General features: G+C 51.3%; 1 protein-coding gene across 3 annotated transcripts in view; it reads left to right on the top strand.

Annotated features, from left to right (window-relative positions):
• Positions 1-18,761, top strand: part of LOC119953515 (60 kDa lysophospholipase-like) — a 161,869-nt gene that overhangs the window by 112,976 nt on the left and 30,132 nt on the right. For all 3 annotated transcript variants that reach the window (XM_038777890.1, XM_038777883.1, XM_038777897.1), the window contains exon 12: positions 163-287. In XM_038777890.1, coding sequence (XP_038633818.1) covers positions 163-287 — 125 coding nt within the window. The remainder of the gene's footprint in view (positions 1-162; positions 288-18,761) is intronic.

The raw sequence follows: 18,761 nt of genomic DNA on the forward strand, positions 1-18,761 counted from the left end.
GGAATTGAACCTCAAACCACTGGATGCAATTAATTTTTTTGTGTTTAGTTAGAATTACTATTGCAACAAAGATTAGAATAAAAATACAGAGGGTTTTAGGAGAGCAAAACTGCTATTCACTTTTTTCTTTCTGATGCTGATTTCACAAAACATGCATTCCAGGGCAACAACTTGTGGCATGAGGATCATGATGGGCGGACCCCACTCCACGTGGCAGCTTGTGAGGGGCACCTGGAAGTTGTGGATTACCTGCTCAATCATGGAGCCACTGTTTATGCCAAAGACAGGTATGTTCATACACCACTAAGGCGTACAATGAGATTGAGATGCACAAAACATTTGGGGAAACTAAAACAATTTCTGTCAGCCTTTGAAATGCACCTTATTACCTGATAGAAGTTTGCATGTTTGACCGTTGAATCTCAAGGATTCCACACAGCTGGATCTTTATTGAATGCTTATTGTAAGACCATGGACAGGAATAGCGGGGAGTGGTGGGAAATGACCTAAAATCTGAGCAGTGCGAGGCTTCACCAGCTCATTGAAATATCCTGACTTCTCCTCCTCACCTGTCTACACCACTGCTTCCCAGGACCACCAAGGGAACAGTCTATCCCTGAATGCCATGGTACAGACTCTTGGTTCTCCAGCAGAGGGGGAATACTTTGTAACGTCCTCATCATCATTCATTCCAACCTAGACTGACCTTTCATTGTAGGCCTGTGCCAGAACCCCAGTTATTAACCTCATTGTGTCGGCCTCCAGCACTGTCAAGGCCTGTCAGAATCCTGTTATTCAGAGTGCGTTTGCCTTTTAACTGTCCAGTCAGCTTTATTGGAGCTAAACCGCGGAGTTGGATTGTCTCTTGGCAGGAACAATCGTACATCGAGCCCACTGTACATCTGTGTTGATGAAGCAAAGCCAGGTTCCTGGGTATGATTGGAAGGACTCCTTGCGTTTGTTAAATAACTTTGCAAGTTAAAAGAATTTAAATTTAATAAAAATCAACTACCTTCTCAAATGTTACCGTTGGTGCCTGCCCCAGAAGTTCAAACTGCACAGATTGTCACATCAAACTGCACTTCCAGCTGATTTGATGCATATCCTTAAACTGAAGGTATTCATAAACATGTCTTAAGCGACAAGAGAAACTTCTTTATTTTGAAGGCGCATCCATGCGACATGCAGATTAAGTGATTTGGACTAATGCTATTGCAAAGTGTATGGAAATACTGATGGGTGTTTTGGAGATGTTGTAGTGAGTTACTGGATAGGGCAAAGTTGGCTGGAGTGTAACTGAGTGATAGGAGGATGGAGTCGCTGAGTGATAGGAGGATGGTGTCGCTGAGTGATAGGAGGATGGAGTCGCTGAGTGATAGGAGGATGGTGTAACTGAGTGATAGGAGGATGGTGTCGCTGAGGGATAGGAGGATGGTGTAACTGAGTGATAGGAGGATGGTGTAACTGAGTGATAGGAGGATGGTGTAACTGAGCGATAGGAGGATGGTGTAACTGAGCGATAGGAGGATGGTGTAACTGAGTGATAGGAGGATGGTGTAACTGAGTGATAGGAGGATGGTGTCGCTGAGCGATAGGAGGATGGTGTAACTGAGTGATAGGAGGATGGTGTCGCTGAGTGATAGGAGGATGGTGTCGCTGAGCGATAGGAGGATGGTGTAACTGAGTGATAGGAGGATGGTGTAACTGAGTGATAGGAGGATGGTGTAACTGAGTGATAGGAGGATGGTGTAACTGAGTGATAGGAGGATGGTGTAACTGAGTGATAGGAGGATGGTGTAACTGAGTGATAGGAGGATGGTGTAACTGAGTGATAGGAGGATGGAGTCGCTGAGTGATAGGAGGATGGTGTAACTGAGCAATTGGAGGATGGTGTAACTGAGTGATAGGAGGATGGTGTAACTGAGTGATAGGAGGATGGTGTAACTGAGTGATAGGAGGATGGTGTAACTGAGTGATAGGAGGATGGTGTAACTGAGTGATAGGAGGATGGTGTCGCTGAGTGATAGGAGGATGGTGTCGCTGAGTGATAGGAGGATGGTGACGCTGAGTGATAGGAGGATGGTGTAACTGAGTGATAGGAGGATGGTGTAACTGAGTGATAGGAGGATGGTGTAACTGAGTGATAGGAGGATGGTGTAACTGAGTGATAGGAGGATGGTGTCACTGAGTGATAGGAGGATGGAGTCGCTGAGCGATAGGAGGATGGTGTCGCTGAGTGATGGGAGGATGGTGTAACTGAGTGATAGGAGGATGGTGTCGCTGAGTGATAGGAGGATGGTGTAACTGAGTGATAGGAGGATGGTGTCGCTGAGTGATAGGAGGATGGTGTAACTGAGTGATAGGAGGATGGTGTAACTGAGTGATAGGAGGATGGTGTAACTGAGTGATAGGAGGATGGTGTCGCTGAGCGATAGGAGGATGGTGTAACTGAGTGATAGGAGGATGGTGTAACTGAGTGATAGGAGGATGGTGTAACTGAGTGATAGGAGGATGGTGTAACTGAGTGATAGGAGGATGGTGTCGCTGAGTGATAGGAGGATGGTGTCGCTGAGCGATAGGAGGATGGTGCAACTGAGTGATAGGAGGATGGTGTAACTGAGTGATAGGAGGATGGTGTAACTGAGTGATAGGAGGATGGTGTCGCTGAGTGATAGGAGGATGGTGTCGCTGAGTGATAGGAGGATGGTGTCGCTGAGTGATAGGAGGATGGTGTAACTGAGTGATGGGAGGATGGTGTAACTGAGTGATAGGAGGATGGTGTAACTGAGTGATGGGAGGATGGTGTAACTGAGTGATGGGAGGATGGTGTAACTGAGTGATAGGAGGATGGTGTCGCTGAGTGATGGGCGGATGTGTAACTGAGTGATGGGAGGATGTTGTTCGCTGAGTGAGAGGAGGATGGTGTCGCTGAGTGATAGGAGGATGGTGTAACTGAGTGATGGGAGGATGGTGTAACTGAGTGATGGGAGGATGGTGTAACTGAGTGATAGGAGGATGGTGTAACTGAGTGATAGGAGGATGGTGTAACTGAGTGATGGGAGGATGGTGTAACTGAGTGATGGGAGGATGGTGTAACTGAGTGATAGGGAGGATGGTGTAACTGAGTGATAGGAGGATGGTGTAACTGAGTGATAGGAGGATGGTGTAATGAGTGATAGGAGGATGGTGTAACTGAGTGATAGGAGGATGGTGTAACTGAGTGATAGGAGGATGGTGTCGCTGAGTGATAGGAGGATGGTGTAACTGAGTGATAGGAGGATGGTGTCGCTGAGTGATAGGAGGATGGTGTAACTGAGTGATAGGAGGATGGTGTCGCTGAGCGATAGGAGGATGGTGTCGCTGAGTGATAGGAGGATGGTGTAACTGAGTGATGGGAGGATGGTGTAACTGAGTGATGGGAGGATGGTGTAACTGAGTGATGGGAGGATGGTGTAACTGAGTGATAGGAGGATGGTGTCGCTGAGCGATAGGAGGATGGTGTAACTGAGTGATAGGAGGATGGTGTAACTGAGTGATAGGAGGATGGTGTAACTGAGTGATAGGAGGATGGTGTAACTGAGTGATAGGAGGATGGTGTCGCTGAGCGATAGGAGGATGGTGTAACTGAGTGATAGGAGGATGGTGTAACTGAGTGATAGGAGGATGGTGTAACTGAGTGATAGGAGGATGGTGTAACTGAGTGATAGGAGGATGGTGTAACTGAGTGATAGGAGGATGGAGTCGCTGAGTGATAGGAGGATGGTGTAACTGAGCAATTGGAGGATGGTGTAACTGAGTGATAGGAGGATGGTGTAACTGAGTGATAGGAGGATGGTGTAACTGAGTGATAGGAGGATGGTGTCACTGAGTGATAGGAGGATGGAGTCGCTGAGCGATAGGAGGATGGTGTCACTGAGTGATAGGAGGATGGAGTCGCTGAGCGATAGGAGGATGGTGTCGCTGAGTGATGGGAGGATGGTGTAACTGAGTGATAGGAGGATGGTGTCGCTGAGTGATAGGAGGATGGTGTAACTGAGTGATAGGAGGATGGGTGTCGCTGAGTGATAGGAGGATGGTGTAACTGAGTGATAGGAGGATGGTGTAACTGAGTGATAGGAGGATGGTGTAACTGAGTGATAGGAGGATGGTGTCGCTGAGCGATAGGAGGATGGTGTAACTGAGTGATAGGAGGATGGTGTAACTGAGTGATAGGAGGATGGTGTAACTGAGTGATAGGAGGATGGTGTCGCTGAGCGATAGGAGGATGGTGTAACTGAGTGATAGGAGGATGGTGTAACTGAGTGATAGGAGGATGGTGTAACTGAGTGATAGGAGGATGGTGTAACTGAGTGATAGGAGGATGGTGTCGCTGAGTGATAGGAGGATGGTGTAACTGAGTGATAGGAGGATGGTGTCGCTGAGCGATAGGAGGATGGTGCAACTGAGTGATAGGAGGATGGTGTAACTGAGTGATAGGAGGATGGTGTAACTGAGCGATAGGAGGATGGTGTAACTGAGTGATAGGAGGATGGTGTAACTAAGTGATAGGAGGATGGTGTCGCTGAGTGATAGGAGGATGGTGTAACTGAGTGATAGGAGGATGGTGTAACTGAGTGATAGGAGGATGGTGTCGCTGAGTGATAGGAGGATGGTGTCGCTGAGTGATAGGAGGATGGTGTCGCTGAGTGATAGGAGGATGGTGTAACTGAGTGATGGGAGGATGGTGTAACTGAGTGATAGGAGGATGGTGTAACTGAGTGATGGGAGGATGGTGTAACTGAGTGATGGGAGGATGGTGTAACTGAGTGATAGGAGGATGGTGTCGCTGAGTGATGGGCGGATGGTGTAACTGAGTGATGGGAGGATGGTGTCGCTGAGTGATAGGAGGATGGTGTCGCTGAGTGATAGGAGGATGGTGTAACTGAGTGATGGGAGGATGGTGTAACTGAGTGATGGGAGGATGGTGTAACTGAGTGATAGGAGGATGGTGTAACTGAGTGATAGGAGGATGGTGTAACTGAGTGATGGGAGGATGGTGTAACTGAGTGATGGGAGGATGGTGTAACTGAGTGATAGGAGGATGGTGTAACTGAGTGATAGGAGGATGGTGTAACTGAGTGATAGGAGGATGGTGTAACTGAGTGATAGGAGGATGGTGTAACTGAGTGATAGGAGGATGGTGTAACTGAGTGATAGGAGGATGGTGTCGCTGAGTGATAGGAGGATGGTGTAACTGAGTGATAGGAGGATGGTGTCGCTGAGTGATAGGAGGATGGTGTAACTGAGTGATAGGAGGATGGTGTCGCTGAGCGATAGGAGGATGGTGTCGCTGAGTGATAGGAGGATGGTGTAACTGAGTGATGGGAGGATGGTGTAACTGAGTGATGGGAGGATGGTGTAACTGAGTGATGGGAGGATGGTGTAACTGAGTGATGGGAGGATGGTGTAACTGAGTGATAGGAGGATGGTGTCGCTGAGCGATAGGAGGATGGTGTAACTGAGTGATAGGAGGATGGTGTAACTGAGTGATAGGAGGATGGTGTAACTGAGTGATAGGAGGATGGTGTAACTGAGTGATAGGAGGATGGTGTCGCTGAGCGATAGGAGGATGGTGTAACTGAGTGATAGGAGGATGGTGTCGCTGAGTGATAGGAGGATGGTGTCGCTGAGTGATAGGAGGATGGTGCAACTGAGTGATAGGAGGATGGTGCAACTGAGTGATAGGAGGATGGTGTCGCTGAGTGATAGGAGGATGGTGTAACTGAGTGATAGGAGGATGGTGTCGCTGAGTGATAGGAGGATGGTGTAACTGAGTGATAGGAGGATGGTGTCGCTGAGTGATAGGAGGATGGTGTAACTGAGTGATAGGAGGATGGTGTAACTGAGTGATAGGAGGATGGTGTCGCTGAGTGATAGGAGGATGGTGTCGCTGAGTGATAGGAGGATGGTGTAACTGAGTGATAGGAGGATGGTGTAACTGAGTGATAGGAGGATGGTGTAACTGAGTGATAGGAGGATGGTGTCGCTGAGTGATAGGAGGATGGTGTAACTGAGTGATAGGAGGATGGTGTCGCTGAGTGATAGGAGGATGGTGTCGCTGAGTGATAGGAGGATGGTGACGCTGAGTGATAGGAGGATGGTGTCGCTGAGTGATAGGAGGATGGTGTTGCTGAGTGATAGGAGGATGGTGTCGCTGAGTGATAGGAGGATGGTGTAACTGAGTGATAGGAGGATGGTGTAACTGAGTGATAGGAGGATGGTGTAACTGAGTGATAGGAGGATGGTGTAACTGAGTGATAGGAGGATGGTGCAACTGAGTGATAGGAGGATGGTGTAACTGAGTGATAGGAGGATGGTGTAACTGAGTGATAGGAGGATGGTGTAACTGAGTGATAGGAGGATGGTGTAACTGAGTGATAGGAGGATGGTGTAACTGAGTGATAGGAGGATGATGTCGCTGAGGGATAGGAGGATGGTGTCGCTGAGGGATAGGAGGATGGTGTAACTGAGTGATAGGAGGATGGTGTCGCTGAGTGATAGGAGGATGGTGACGCTGAGTGATAGGAGGATGGTGTCGCTGAGTGATAGGAGGATGGTGTCGCTGAGTGATAGGAGGATGGTGACGCTGAGTGATAGGAGGATGGTGTAACTGAGTGATAGGAGGATGGTGTAACTGAGTGATAGGAGGATGGTGACGCTGAGTGATAGGAGGATGGTGACGCTGAGTGATAGGAGGATGGTGTAACTGAGTGATAGGAGGATGGTGTAACTGTGTGATAGGAGGATGGTGTAACTGAGTGATAGGAGGATGGTGTCGCTGAGTGATGGGAGGATGGTGTCGCTGAGTGATAGGAGGATGGTGTAACTGAGTGACAGGAGGATGGTGTCACTGAGTGATGGGGGGTAGTATGTTGCTGACTGATTGGGAATATTGTGCATTTAATTGCATAAGAGATTTGTAGTGCGGTGGGTAGGAGATATGATGTGAAGTTCCAATCACTGAGCTTGATCTCCTGCACGATGTCATTTCATGTCCTGTGGCACTGACGTCTGGTCATTTGGGCAATTTGTGGTTGTTGACCTTATTTGTCGCTCGTTTACATTTTCTTCAAAGGGTGATCCTTGAGGGCTTCCTGACTACCACAAGAAAACACCTTCTCTTGCATCCCATCACCTCCACCAATTAGGTTTCTGACATCAGTGGCTGTAACATCATTGCAGGATCAAAGCATTCAGACAGGATTCTAGTGTCCAACTCGACACGTTTATTTTATGTACATTTATAGGGGGTTGTGCCACATTGGTTTTGCATAGAATTTTTCAGAATTTACAGTGCAGAAATATGCCAGCATTTGGAAATAGCACCCTACTTAAGCCCACACCTGCACCCTAACCTTGTAATCCAGTAACCCCACCTAACCTTTTTGGACACTAAAGGAAATTTAGCATGGCCAATCCACCTAACCTGCACATCTTTGGACTGTGGGAGGAAACTGGAGCACCCGGAGGAAACCCTCGCAGACACAGGGAGGACGTGAGACTCTGCACAGACACTGACCCGGGAAATCGAACCTGTGACCCTGGAGCTGTAAAGCAATTGTGATAACCACTGTGCTCCCGGATTGGTGAGTCCAGACCCACAGCAATGTAGTTGACTCTGAAATACCCTCTAAAATAGCCTCGCAAACTATTCAGTTCAATTGGGCAATTCAGGATGGACAATAAATGCTGGCCCGTCCAACAATGGTCACATGCCATGAAAGAATTTTTTAAAAACCTACAAATGGCCACCAGAGGGTGCTATTACATTCTTAATGAAACAGTTACAAAATGCTTGGGTTCTACACAATTTATATACAGGGTGCGATTCTCCCAAAGGGAGACAAAGTGCCGACGCCGGAGTGAAAACCGGAGTGTTTCTCATCGGCGTCGGAGGCCGCTCCTCGCCCCCTATTCCCCCCCCCCCCCCCCCGGGGCTAGGAGCGGCGGCATATGAATCTCGCGCGGCGGGCCTTGACGCTTGCGTCAAAGTGGCGCTGCCTGAATGACGCAGCTGGCGGCGCCTAAATGACGTCACATGCGCAGGTTGCAGTCTTCCCCTCCGCTGCCCCGCAAGACATGGAGGATTGATCTTGCGGGGCGGCGGAGGGAAAAGAGTGCATCTTTCAGAGACGCCGGCCTGACGATCGGTGGGCACTGATCGCGGGAACAGACCCCTCCTGAGCACCCCCTTGGTGCTCGAATCTCCCTCCGTCCCCCCACAGGCCCCACACGCAGCGGTCGCGTGCTGTTCACGCCGGCAGCGACCAGGTGTGGTTGGCGCCGGCGTGAACCGGTTGGATTCGGCAGGCCGCTTGGCCCATCCGGGCTCCGGTCTAGCGGCGATTCTCCGAGCGGCCTGTCGCAAAACGCTACACGCTATTTTGAGGGGGGGTGGGAGAATCGCGTGCAGGTGCCAGGGCGGCGTGGCGTGATTCGCCCGGCACTCCCGCGATTCTCCCACCCGGCGTGGGGGTCGGAGAATCGCGCCCACACTCCCTAAGTGTTGATCATGAAAATCGCATAGCAACTGCGATCTGTACTGTTCAGGAATTACAACTTTAGCTCCCCACTTATCATAACCTTTATAAACTGGCAGTTTATTCTTACGCATAAAAAAATGGTTTGACGTCCATATCCAGTATCTGTGTTGGTCAACCACTCGGACTGTAGTCGCACACCCCTGCAAATGAGGGAGCCTACGAGTTGTGCTATCACTGTCATCTGCTGTGACTGGCAACTCATTTATGTGTCAAAAGATAAAGACATCTTCCCTACTGGGGTTTTCCATGGATGGGGCGATAATCTAGCATTGCATTTCAATGATCCAATTGTTTGCACTTCATGTCATACTTAAAAGCAGACAAAATGAAAGCCCATCTCTATATTTGGGCTGCTGCTGAAGTTGGTACTGGGAACTTTAGATTCTAAATAGTCATCGATAGTTTATAATCAATTTGGATCATGAAACTACAACCATACAAGTATTTATGATATCTCCTTACTCCAAAAATAAAGAAGACAATGCTTCACATTCTATCTGAGCATTGTTTCCCTCATATGCACTGAGGATGCATGAGGCAAACATAATTAGTCTCTTCACACCAGTCTCCATCACATCATAGGTCACAGTGCCTACTCAATTATTTTTCCGATTAAGGGGTATTTTAACGTGGCCAAGCCACCTACCCTGCACATCTTTGGGTTGTGGGGGGGTCACACCAAGGCAGACACAGGGAGAATGTGCAAACTCCACACGGACTGTGACCCGCGGCCTGGATCGAACCCGGGTCCTTGGTGCCGTGAGGCAGCAGTGCTAACCACTGTGTCACCGTGCGGCACCCCCCCCCCCCCCCCCCCCCAAAAAAAGAAGATCTGGGCTGAGAATTATTCTGAGTGTGTGGTGCATTTCTTACCGCTTGAATCTTACTTTTTTTTTTTAAATAATTTTATTGAAATTTTTCGATACAAACATTTACCCCTACTACATTTTAAATTATAACCCAACAAATCCCCCCTGGAAAATCCTCCCCACGCCCTCCCCCGCGCGCACCCCCCCCCCCCCCCCCCCCCCCCCCCCCCCCCCCCCCCCCCCCCCCCCCGCGCTACCAGTCTAGCAACCAAACCGTTTTCCCTTCCTGCCGATGGCCTCGGGCAGTAATTGCCCGCGACCCCCCGCTGACGTGCTCCCTTTGTTGCTATCCCCCCCCCCCTCCCTTCCCCCCCCCCCCCCCCCCCCCCCCCCCCCCTTTCTCCCCGGGTTGCTGCTGTTTCGGCCTCCAGTTCCTATCTCTGATCCAGAAAGTCAAGGAAGGGCTGCCACCGCCGGAAGAACCCCTGTACCGACCCTCTCAGGGCGAATTTGATTCTTTCCAATTGGATGAAGCTTGCCATGCCGTTTAACCAGGTGTTAACACTTGGTGGCCTTGTGTCCCTCCACTGAATCAAGATCCTTCTCCGAGCTACCAAGGACGCAAAGGCCAATATTCCGGCCTCCCTTGCCTCCTGTACTCCTGGCTCCACCCCAACCCCAAATATCGCTAGCCCCCACCCTGGTTTGACCCTGGTTCCCACCACTCTCGATACCGTCCCCGCCACCCCCTCCCAGAACTCTTCCAGTGCCGGACACATCCAGAACATATGTACATGGTTCGCAGGGCTTCCCGAACACCTAACACACCTGTCCTCACCCCCGAAGAACCGACTCATCCTAGTCCCCGTCATATGGGCTCTGTGCAGCACCTTAAATTGGATGAGGCCCAACCTTGCGCACGACGACGACGAATTGACCCTCTCTAAGGCATCCGCCCATGTCCCATCTTCTATCTGCTCTCCCAGCTCCGCTTCCCACTTGTCTTTCAGCTCCTCTATCGATACCTCCTCCACCTCCTGCATTATTTTGTAGATGTCCGAGACCTTCCCTTCTCCGACCCAGACCCCTGACAGCACCCTATCACTTACCCCTCTATCGGGAAGCAAGGGAAATCCTTCCACCTGTCGTCTGGCAAATGCCTTCACCTGCAGGTATCTAAACGTGTTCCCCGGGGGGAGCTCAAATTTCTCCTCCAGCTCTCCCAGGCTCGCAAACCTCCCCTCTATGAACATGTCCCTCAGTTGCCTGATGCCCGCCCTGTGCCAGCTCTGGAATCCCCCGCCAGTGTTCCCCGGGACAAATCTGTGGTTCCCTCTCAGTGGCGCCGCCATCAGACCCCCCACTTCCCCCCTGTGTCGCCTCCACTGCCCCCAGATTTTCAGGGTGGCCGCCACTACCGGACTCGTGGTATACCTTGTGGGGGGGAGCGGCCATGGTGCCGTTACTAGCGCCCCCAGGCTTGTATTGCCGCAGGACGCCCTCTCCATACGTTTCCAAGCTGCCCCCTCCCCCTCCATCACCCACTTGCGCACCATCGATGCGTTCGCCGCCCAGTAGTATCCGGAAAGATTGGGTAGGGCTAATCCTCCCCTGTCCCTACTCCGTTCCAAGAAAATCCTTCTCACTCTAGGGGTGCCATGCGCCCACACATAGCCCATAATACTGCTAGTTACCTTCTTGAAGAAGGCCCTGGGGAGAAAGATGGGCAAGCACTGAAACAGAAACAAGAACCTCGGGAGGACCGTCATTTTGACTGACTGCACCCTCCCTGCTAGCGACAGCGGTACCATGTCCCACCTCTTGAACTCCTCCTCCATCTGCTCCACCAGCCTTGAAAGTTCAGCTTGTGGAGGGTCCCCCAGTTCCTTGCCACCTGCACCCCCAAGTACCTGAAGCTCTTTACTGCTCTCTTAAAGGGGAGCCGCCCAATTCCCTCCCCTGATCTCCCGGGTGTATCACAAAGACCTCACTTTTACCCACATTTAATTTATATCCGAAAAGTCCCCAAACTCCGCTAGTATTTCCATTACCTCCGGCATTCCCCCTTCCGGGTCCGCCACATATAACAACAAATCATCCGCATAGAGTGATACCCGATGTTCCTCCCCTCCCCTTGTCAGTCCTCTCCACCCCCCTGAACCCCTCAGTGCCATCGCCAACGGTTCGATCGCTAATGCAAATAGTAAGGGGGATAGGGGGCATCCCTGCCTGGTACCTCGATGGAGCCCAAAATACTCTGACCTCCTCCCGTTTGTAACCACACTCGCCATCGGGGCCGAATACAGCAGCTTCACCCACTTGATAAATCCCTCCCCAAACCCAAACCGTTCCAGCGTCTCCCACAGGTATTCCCACTCCACCCTATCGAATGCCTTCTCCGCATCCAGTGCTACCACTATCTCAGCCTCCCCCTCCACTGCTGGCATCATAATCACATTCAACAGTCTCCGGACATTTGTGTTAAGTTGTCGTCCCTTTACGAACCCCGTCTGGTCCTCATGGATTACCCCTGGCACACAATCCTCTATTCTGGTTGCCAGGACCTTTGCCAACAGTTTGGCATCTACATTCAAGAGGGAGATAGGCCTGTAGGACCCGCACTGTACAGGGTCTTTGTCCCGCTTCAGGATCAAGGAGATCAGGGCCTGTGACATTGTCGGGGGCAGAACCCCCCCCTCTCGCGCCTCATTGAAGGCTCGCACCAGCACTGGACCCACCAAGTCCACATACTTCTTATAAAATTCCACCGGGAACCCATCCGGCCCCGGCGCCTTCCCCGCCTGCATCTGGCCTATCCCTTTAACTAGCTCCTGCAGCTCTATCGGCGCCCCCAGCCCCTCCACCCGTTCCTCCTGGACCTTTGGGAACCTCAATCTATCGAGGAAGTTCTCCATTCCCCCCCTCCTCCTGGGCGGCTCAGACCGGTACAATTCCCTGTAGAAATCCCTGAAGACCCCGTTCACCTCTTGCCCCTTCTGCACTACGTTCCCTCCCTTCTCTCTCACTCCCCCAATCTCTCTGGCTGCATCTCGCTTGCGCAGCTGGTGTGCTAGCATCCTGCTCGCCTTTTCCCCGTACTCATAGACCGCGCCCTGTGCCCTTCTCCATTGCGTCTCCGCCTTCCTAGTGGTAAGTAGGTCAAACTGGGCCTGTAAACTGCGCCGCTCCCTCAACAGCCCCTCCTCTGGTGTCTCCGCATATCTCCTGTCCACTTCTATAAGTTCCCCCACCAGTCTCTCCCTCTCCTGCCTCTCCTTCCTTTCTCTGTGTGCCCTTATGGAGATCAGCTCTCCTCTGATCACTGCTTTCAGGGCCTCCCAGACTACCCCCACCTTCACCTCGCCCGTGTCGTTCGTGCCCAGATATCTCTCAATGCCCTTCCGGACCCTTCCGCACACCTCATCGTCCGCCAGCAGCCCCACATCCAGGCGCCACAACGGGCGCTGGTCCCGTGCTTCCCCAGTTCTACCTCTACCCAGTGTGGTGCATGGTCCGAAATCGCAATGGCCGAGTACTCCGTGTCCTGCACTCTCGAAATCAGCCCCCTGCTCAGTACAAAAAAGTCTATTCTGGAGTACACCCTGTGGACGTGGGAGAAAAAAGAATACTCCCTCGCCCTTGGCCTGCCAAATCTCCAGGGTCTACCCCCCCCATCTGCTCCATGAACCCCCTTAGCACCTCTGCCGCTGCCGGCCTCCTATTCGTCCTGGAACTCGATCTGTCCAGCCCAGGGTCGAGCACTGTATTGAAGTCCCCCCCCATGATCAGGCCCCCTGCCTCCAGACCCGGAATGAGGCCCAACAGGCGCCTCATAAAACCCGCGTCATCCCAATTCGGGGCATACACATTCACCAGCACCACATTCTCTCCCTGCAGCCTACCCTTCACCATCACGTACCTACCCTCCTTATCTGCAACCACCTGCGCCGCCACGAACGACACCCTCTTTCCCACCAAAATCGCCACCCCCCGGTTCTTTGCGTCCAAACCTGAGTGGAACACCTGTCCCACCCACCCCCTTCTCAGGCGTACCTGGTCTACTACTCTCAAGTGAGTCTCCTGCAACATTGCCACATCCGCCTGCAGTCCCTTTAGGTGTGAAAAAACCCTTGCTCTCTTGACCGGCCCATTCAGCCCCCTCACGTTCCAAGTAATCAACCGGGTCGCGGAGCGACCTGCCCCTTTCCCCTGTCTATTAGCCATGTCCTGTCCCCTGTTCGCCCCGGGTCGACCCTCCCCTTCTGACCCGTTCCCCATGGCGATGGCCCCCCCCCCCTCTCTCCTCCCGTTCTTCCCTTCCCGTCCTCGGCCTTTCCAGCAGCAACCCGGTATCCCCCCCTAACCCCCCTTCCCCCCCCCCCCCCCCCCCCCCCCCCCTGGCTAGGACCCCTCCTAGCCGCGGTGTATCCACCATCGTACTCCCGAGAGTCAGCTGATTTTCGCTGACCCGGCTGCCCCTGCCACACTCCGACTCCTCCCAATGTGGGGGGGGAGGGGCCTCCCCCCCCCCCCCCTTGCCATCCCTCTCTGACCCCGCTTCAGCGTGGGAAAAGCCGCCATTGCTGGCCACACCCCACTCTTCTCTCCTCCCCCTTCCTCCGTCCCGCGCGCGGGAAACAGGGGAAAGCCCGCGCTTTCGCCCGGCCACACCCTACCCCGCCATCTTCAATTCCACCCCCGTCCCCATCCAAGCCCATAAAAAAGCCCCCTTAAAACGAGAGGAAGAAAAAAGAGAAAAAGAAAACACGCATAACCAACTTGCACCCCCCCCGTCCCGCCTCCCCAACTTAACAATATAACAATATAAATAACAAATCTCAAATAAATACATAAATATGCCTGCATAACTAAATAACTACCCAATAATAACGTATTTAACCATCACCCTCCATCGAACAGAACAGTAACCATAACCCTTAAAGAACAGATCAAAAAACAGTAAAAAAGCCCCCCCTACAATAACAATAATTAAGGGAAGTTGGCAACGGGAAGAGACACACAAAAAGGAACAAAGAAACCCCCCATAACACAAGTTTCAAAGAAACCAAACGATCCATCAACTTTAACCAAGTTCCGACCTGGCCTAAGAAAGACATGGGCCACTTGATCAGTCAAGGGTACTCGGGCGGCCTCGACCGCCGGCGTTCCCAAGTTCTAGTTCAGGTCCAGTTTTTCCTCCCGAACAAAAGTCCATGCCTCCTCTGGGGTCTCAAAGTAATGGTGCTGGTCCTTGTAGGTGACCCACAAGCGCGCTGGCTGCAGCATTCCGAACTTGATCCTCTTTGCGTGCAGCACCGCCTTCGTCCGGTTAAACCGGGCCCGCCGCTTTGCCACCTCCGCACTCCAGTCCTGATATATCCGCACCGTCGAATTCTCCCATTTGCTGCTTTTCTCCCTCTTGGCCCACCTCAGCACTTTCTCTCGATCACAGAAACGCTGGAATCGCACCAGCACCGCCCTCGGGGGCTCGTTCGCCCTAGGCCGCCTAGCCATGACCCGATATGCTTCTTCCAGCTCCAGAGGCGATGGACCGGCCCCCTCTCCCATCAGGGAGCTCAGCATCTCCGCTACATATTTCGGGAGATCAGGCCCCTCCAGGCCTTCTGCTAGGCCCAGGATCCTCAAGTTCTTCCGCCTCATTCGAGTGTCCAGCTCCTCAAAGCGGCTCTGCCATTTCAGGTGGAGTGCCTCGTGCACCTCCACCTTTCCCACGAGGACCGTGGCCTCCTCCTCCCTTGCAGTCATCTCCTGCTGCAGCTCTCTTATCGACGCCTCTTGGGTCGCCTGGGCCCCATCAGCCTTGTGGTCGTCGCGTTCATAGACTCTAAGAGTTCCACTTTCAGCTCCGTAAAACACCGGAGGAGAGCGGCCTGCTGCTCCTCCGCCCATTTTCTCCAATCTTCTAGTGCGCCACCGGCCGCCATTTTGGTCCTCTTCCCCCGCTTTTTTCGGGGAGCTGCTGCCGCTTTTTTTGTCGCCCCACTCCGAGTACCGACCATAAAGTTGGTCTCACTCTCCTCAGGGAGCCTTCCCCCACCGGGATTCGTCTTTACAGTACCGTCGGGGCCCTCCAATCGGCCCTTAAACACCTTTGTCGCAGGAGCTGCCAAATGTGCGACTTAGCTGGTCATAGCCGCAACCGGAAGTCTCTTGAATCTTACTTTTGATAGGGCCTAAACAATCTTTGTCTACCCTGTGACTCAAATACTCTACAGTGAGTTTAGAATCATGTCACATATGTGTGCCATGCCTTTCCAAACATTGGTCTGTCATCGCGGGTCTGCCTGTTTGGAGCTGAAGTCTGTCGTCGAAAATGGCACACTAACCCCAGAATTCCTTGCAAAATTTGGTTCATCATCCCCTGTAAACGGAGTTTCCAAAATCCAAGAGTCAGTCCAGGATAGAAATCCACAACATTGATGAAGTATTGGCTAGTGTAGACTTGAGAGATGAACAGACACTTCCAACACTGATGAATGTTCAACTCAATTTTATTAACTACTTCTAACTAACTAACACACGATGACTGTGGGTCTAAATGATGCTAACTTAAACTAGAGACCTAAGCCTTGTCCGAACCAGTTGATCCTTTCAGCACGTGTTGTGAGTCTGTGCTGGGCTGGATGAGTTCTTGTTACACTCAGAGGCAGCACCCAGAATGAGCGGGAACCGTGGTGCCCTCTCCTTTATAGTGTGTGTATTCTAACTGGTGATTGGCTGCGGTGTTTGTACATGTTGATTGGTCCCTGCGTGTGTCCATCAGTGTGTGTCTGCACCATGATATACTGGTGTATATTATGACATCCCTCCTTTTATAAAAAATGTTGATATAGGCATGTGATAATAAATATTGTGGGTGTGTGGAGGATGTACCTAGCTACGTGTGAGGTGTGAAGACATATTTACAAAGCTATATCCAGGGAACAAGACTATTTACAGAGGAAGGTGCCTGGTGCAGATGACTACCATGAACTGGAACAACCAATGAATCTATTTACAAATCACTGGATAACAATGAAGGATATAGAACAAAAAACATTTCAGAAAGTCCATGTGTGCAGAGTTCATAAGTTCAGTCTCTGAGGTGGGCGACGGACTCTGGTTGACCGTAAGGGTGGTACACCACTCATCATCCTGGCTGACGCTGTGGTCGTGGATGGGTTCAGTGCCACGCTTGGGGGACATCCTGTTTGTGGTAATGGCGCCGATTTGGAACGGGACCTGTGGGTCATCGCAGGCACAGTCAGAAGCAAGGTCTGGAGTAGGTTCATTGATGGCAGGCTGGATAGCCCTGTAAGCACGGGACTCCGCGAAAAGCACGCAAAATGGCCACTATCGTTCAGATCCAGAGCCTGAAAAGATTTAATCATTTGGACCCGTTCTGCCTCGTAAGGGGCTTGCCGCGCTGTTTCAGCAGCCTGGATACAGGAGTAGCGCGTGGCGGCATGTTCATGAAGCACACTGGTCTCAATGGACGTAGAGAGAGTGAGCTGCTTTACTTTTAGTAGCTGCTGGCGCAGGGGCTCAGATTGAACACCAAAAACAATCTGGTCACGGAGCATGGAGTCTGAGGTGGACCCGTAGTTGCAGAACTGCACCAGGACGCGGAGGTGGGTAATGGACAGGAAAGGCGCGTCCTTACCCTGAGTTTGCTGCTGGAACATGTATCTCTCGAAGCTCTCGTTGACCTCGACCACACAGTGGCTGTTGAACTTTAGAATTACGGTCTTGAACTTCGATTTGTCCTCCCCCTTATCGAAGGTGAGCGAGTTGTAAATGTGCAGAGCGTGGTCACCGGCTGTGAAGAGGAAGAGAGCAATCTTCCGTGCATCCGAGGCAGCTTCCAGGTCCCTGGCTTCGAGGTACAGCTAGAAGCGCTGTTTGAAACGTTTCCAGTTCGAGCCCAGATTCCCTGCAATGCGGAGAGGCGGCGGCGGGCGAACGGAGTCCATTCTGTAGGATGGCGCGAGACTGGTGGAAGGCAGATCACTGAAGGGTAGGTCTCAGAAGTGCGAGCATCCCTCAACTCCTGGTACTATGAAGTGTTCGCTAGTGCAGACTTGAGAGATGAACAGACACTTCCAACACTGATGAAGGCTCAACTCAATTTTATTAACTACTTCTAACTAACTAACACACGATGACTGTGGGTCTAAATGATGCTAACTTAAACTAGAGACCTAAGCCTTGTCCGAACCAGTTGATTCTCTCAGCACGTGTTGTAAGTCTGTGCTGGGCTGGATGAGTTCCTGTTACACTCAGAGGCAGCACCCAGAATGAGCGGGAACCGTGGTGCCCTCTGCCTTTATAGTGTGTGTATTCTAACTGGTGATTGGCTGCGGTGTTTGTACATGTTGATTGGTCCCTGTGTGTGTCCATCAGTGTGTGTCTGCACCATGATATACTGGTGTATATTATGACAATTGTCTCCTGCGAGCTCGAGTAGGATGACCCCGCATGTGCCCTGCTGCACATTGCCCCCGATAAAGATAGTGTTCGTTAACCCTGGGCCTCCAACTCAGACAGGGACTGCCATGGCCCTGCTTGGTGCAAACGCGCGACCGATCAATTCGTATTCGGATTTTGAGTTCTCCACTGGGTGTTTATGAAGATATCTCACCCTCTCCACCGCCTCTATTCTCTTCCTACAATTGGTTCTTTTCTTCCTGTTGCAGAGCCAAGATGACCTCCTCACGACAGGGGGCAGCCTCCAGATCAGGGAAAACATTGAGGATCTGGTCACAATGTTGTCAGGAGGTCAGATATTTTTCGAAATTAGATCTGGCAAACGACCATACGCAACTTGAGTTAGAGGATGAGTCCAAGTTATATTTGACTATCAATGTGCAGCAGGGCGCATCCTGCTCCAGGTCGCAGGAGACAATGTTATGGATTTCTATCCTGGACTGACTCTTGCATTTTAGAAACTCCTTTTACAGGGGAGTAGAAGTGGTGGATTTAAATATAAAAAAACCCAAACCGACAGGAATGTTTGCCCCTTATTTTCTATCCTGCCCCGACAGTGATTTATTCTGTCAACTAATTTTTCAGGATATTAGAAGTGGATTTGAGGCAAATCAAATGATCTATCAGATCAATACCTGACAAACATCACTCTAATTATCAGGATCTGGATATTATCAGCCTTTGAGTGTAAGTTCCATGTAAGTACCACTCCATATGTAAATTTTCCTCTTCACTTCCCTCCCCCCCGAAGATTTTGTGCCAAATCCTAAATCTGTATGTCATGATCCTTTTATGACCAGCCAATGGGAACATCTTTTCTTCATCCGTCTTCCCTAAATCCATCGCAACATTATGCACGCCACTGCTGTTTCACTAACAAGAC

The sequence above is a fragment of the Scyliorhinus canicula genome, chromosome 2 (assembly GCF_902713615.1).
Source record: "Scyliorhinus canicula chromosome 2, sScyCan1.1, whole genome shotgun sequence".
NCBI lineage: Eukaryota > Metazoa > Chordata > Chondrichthyes > Carcharhiniformes > Scyliorhinidae > Scyliorhinus > Scyliorhinus canicula.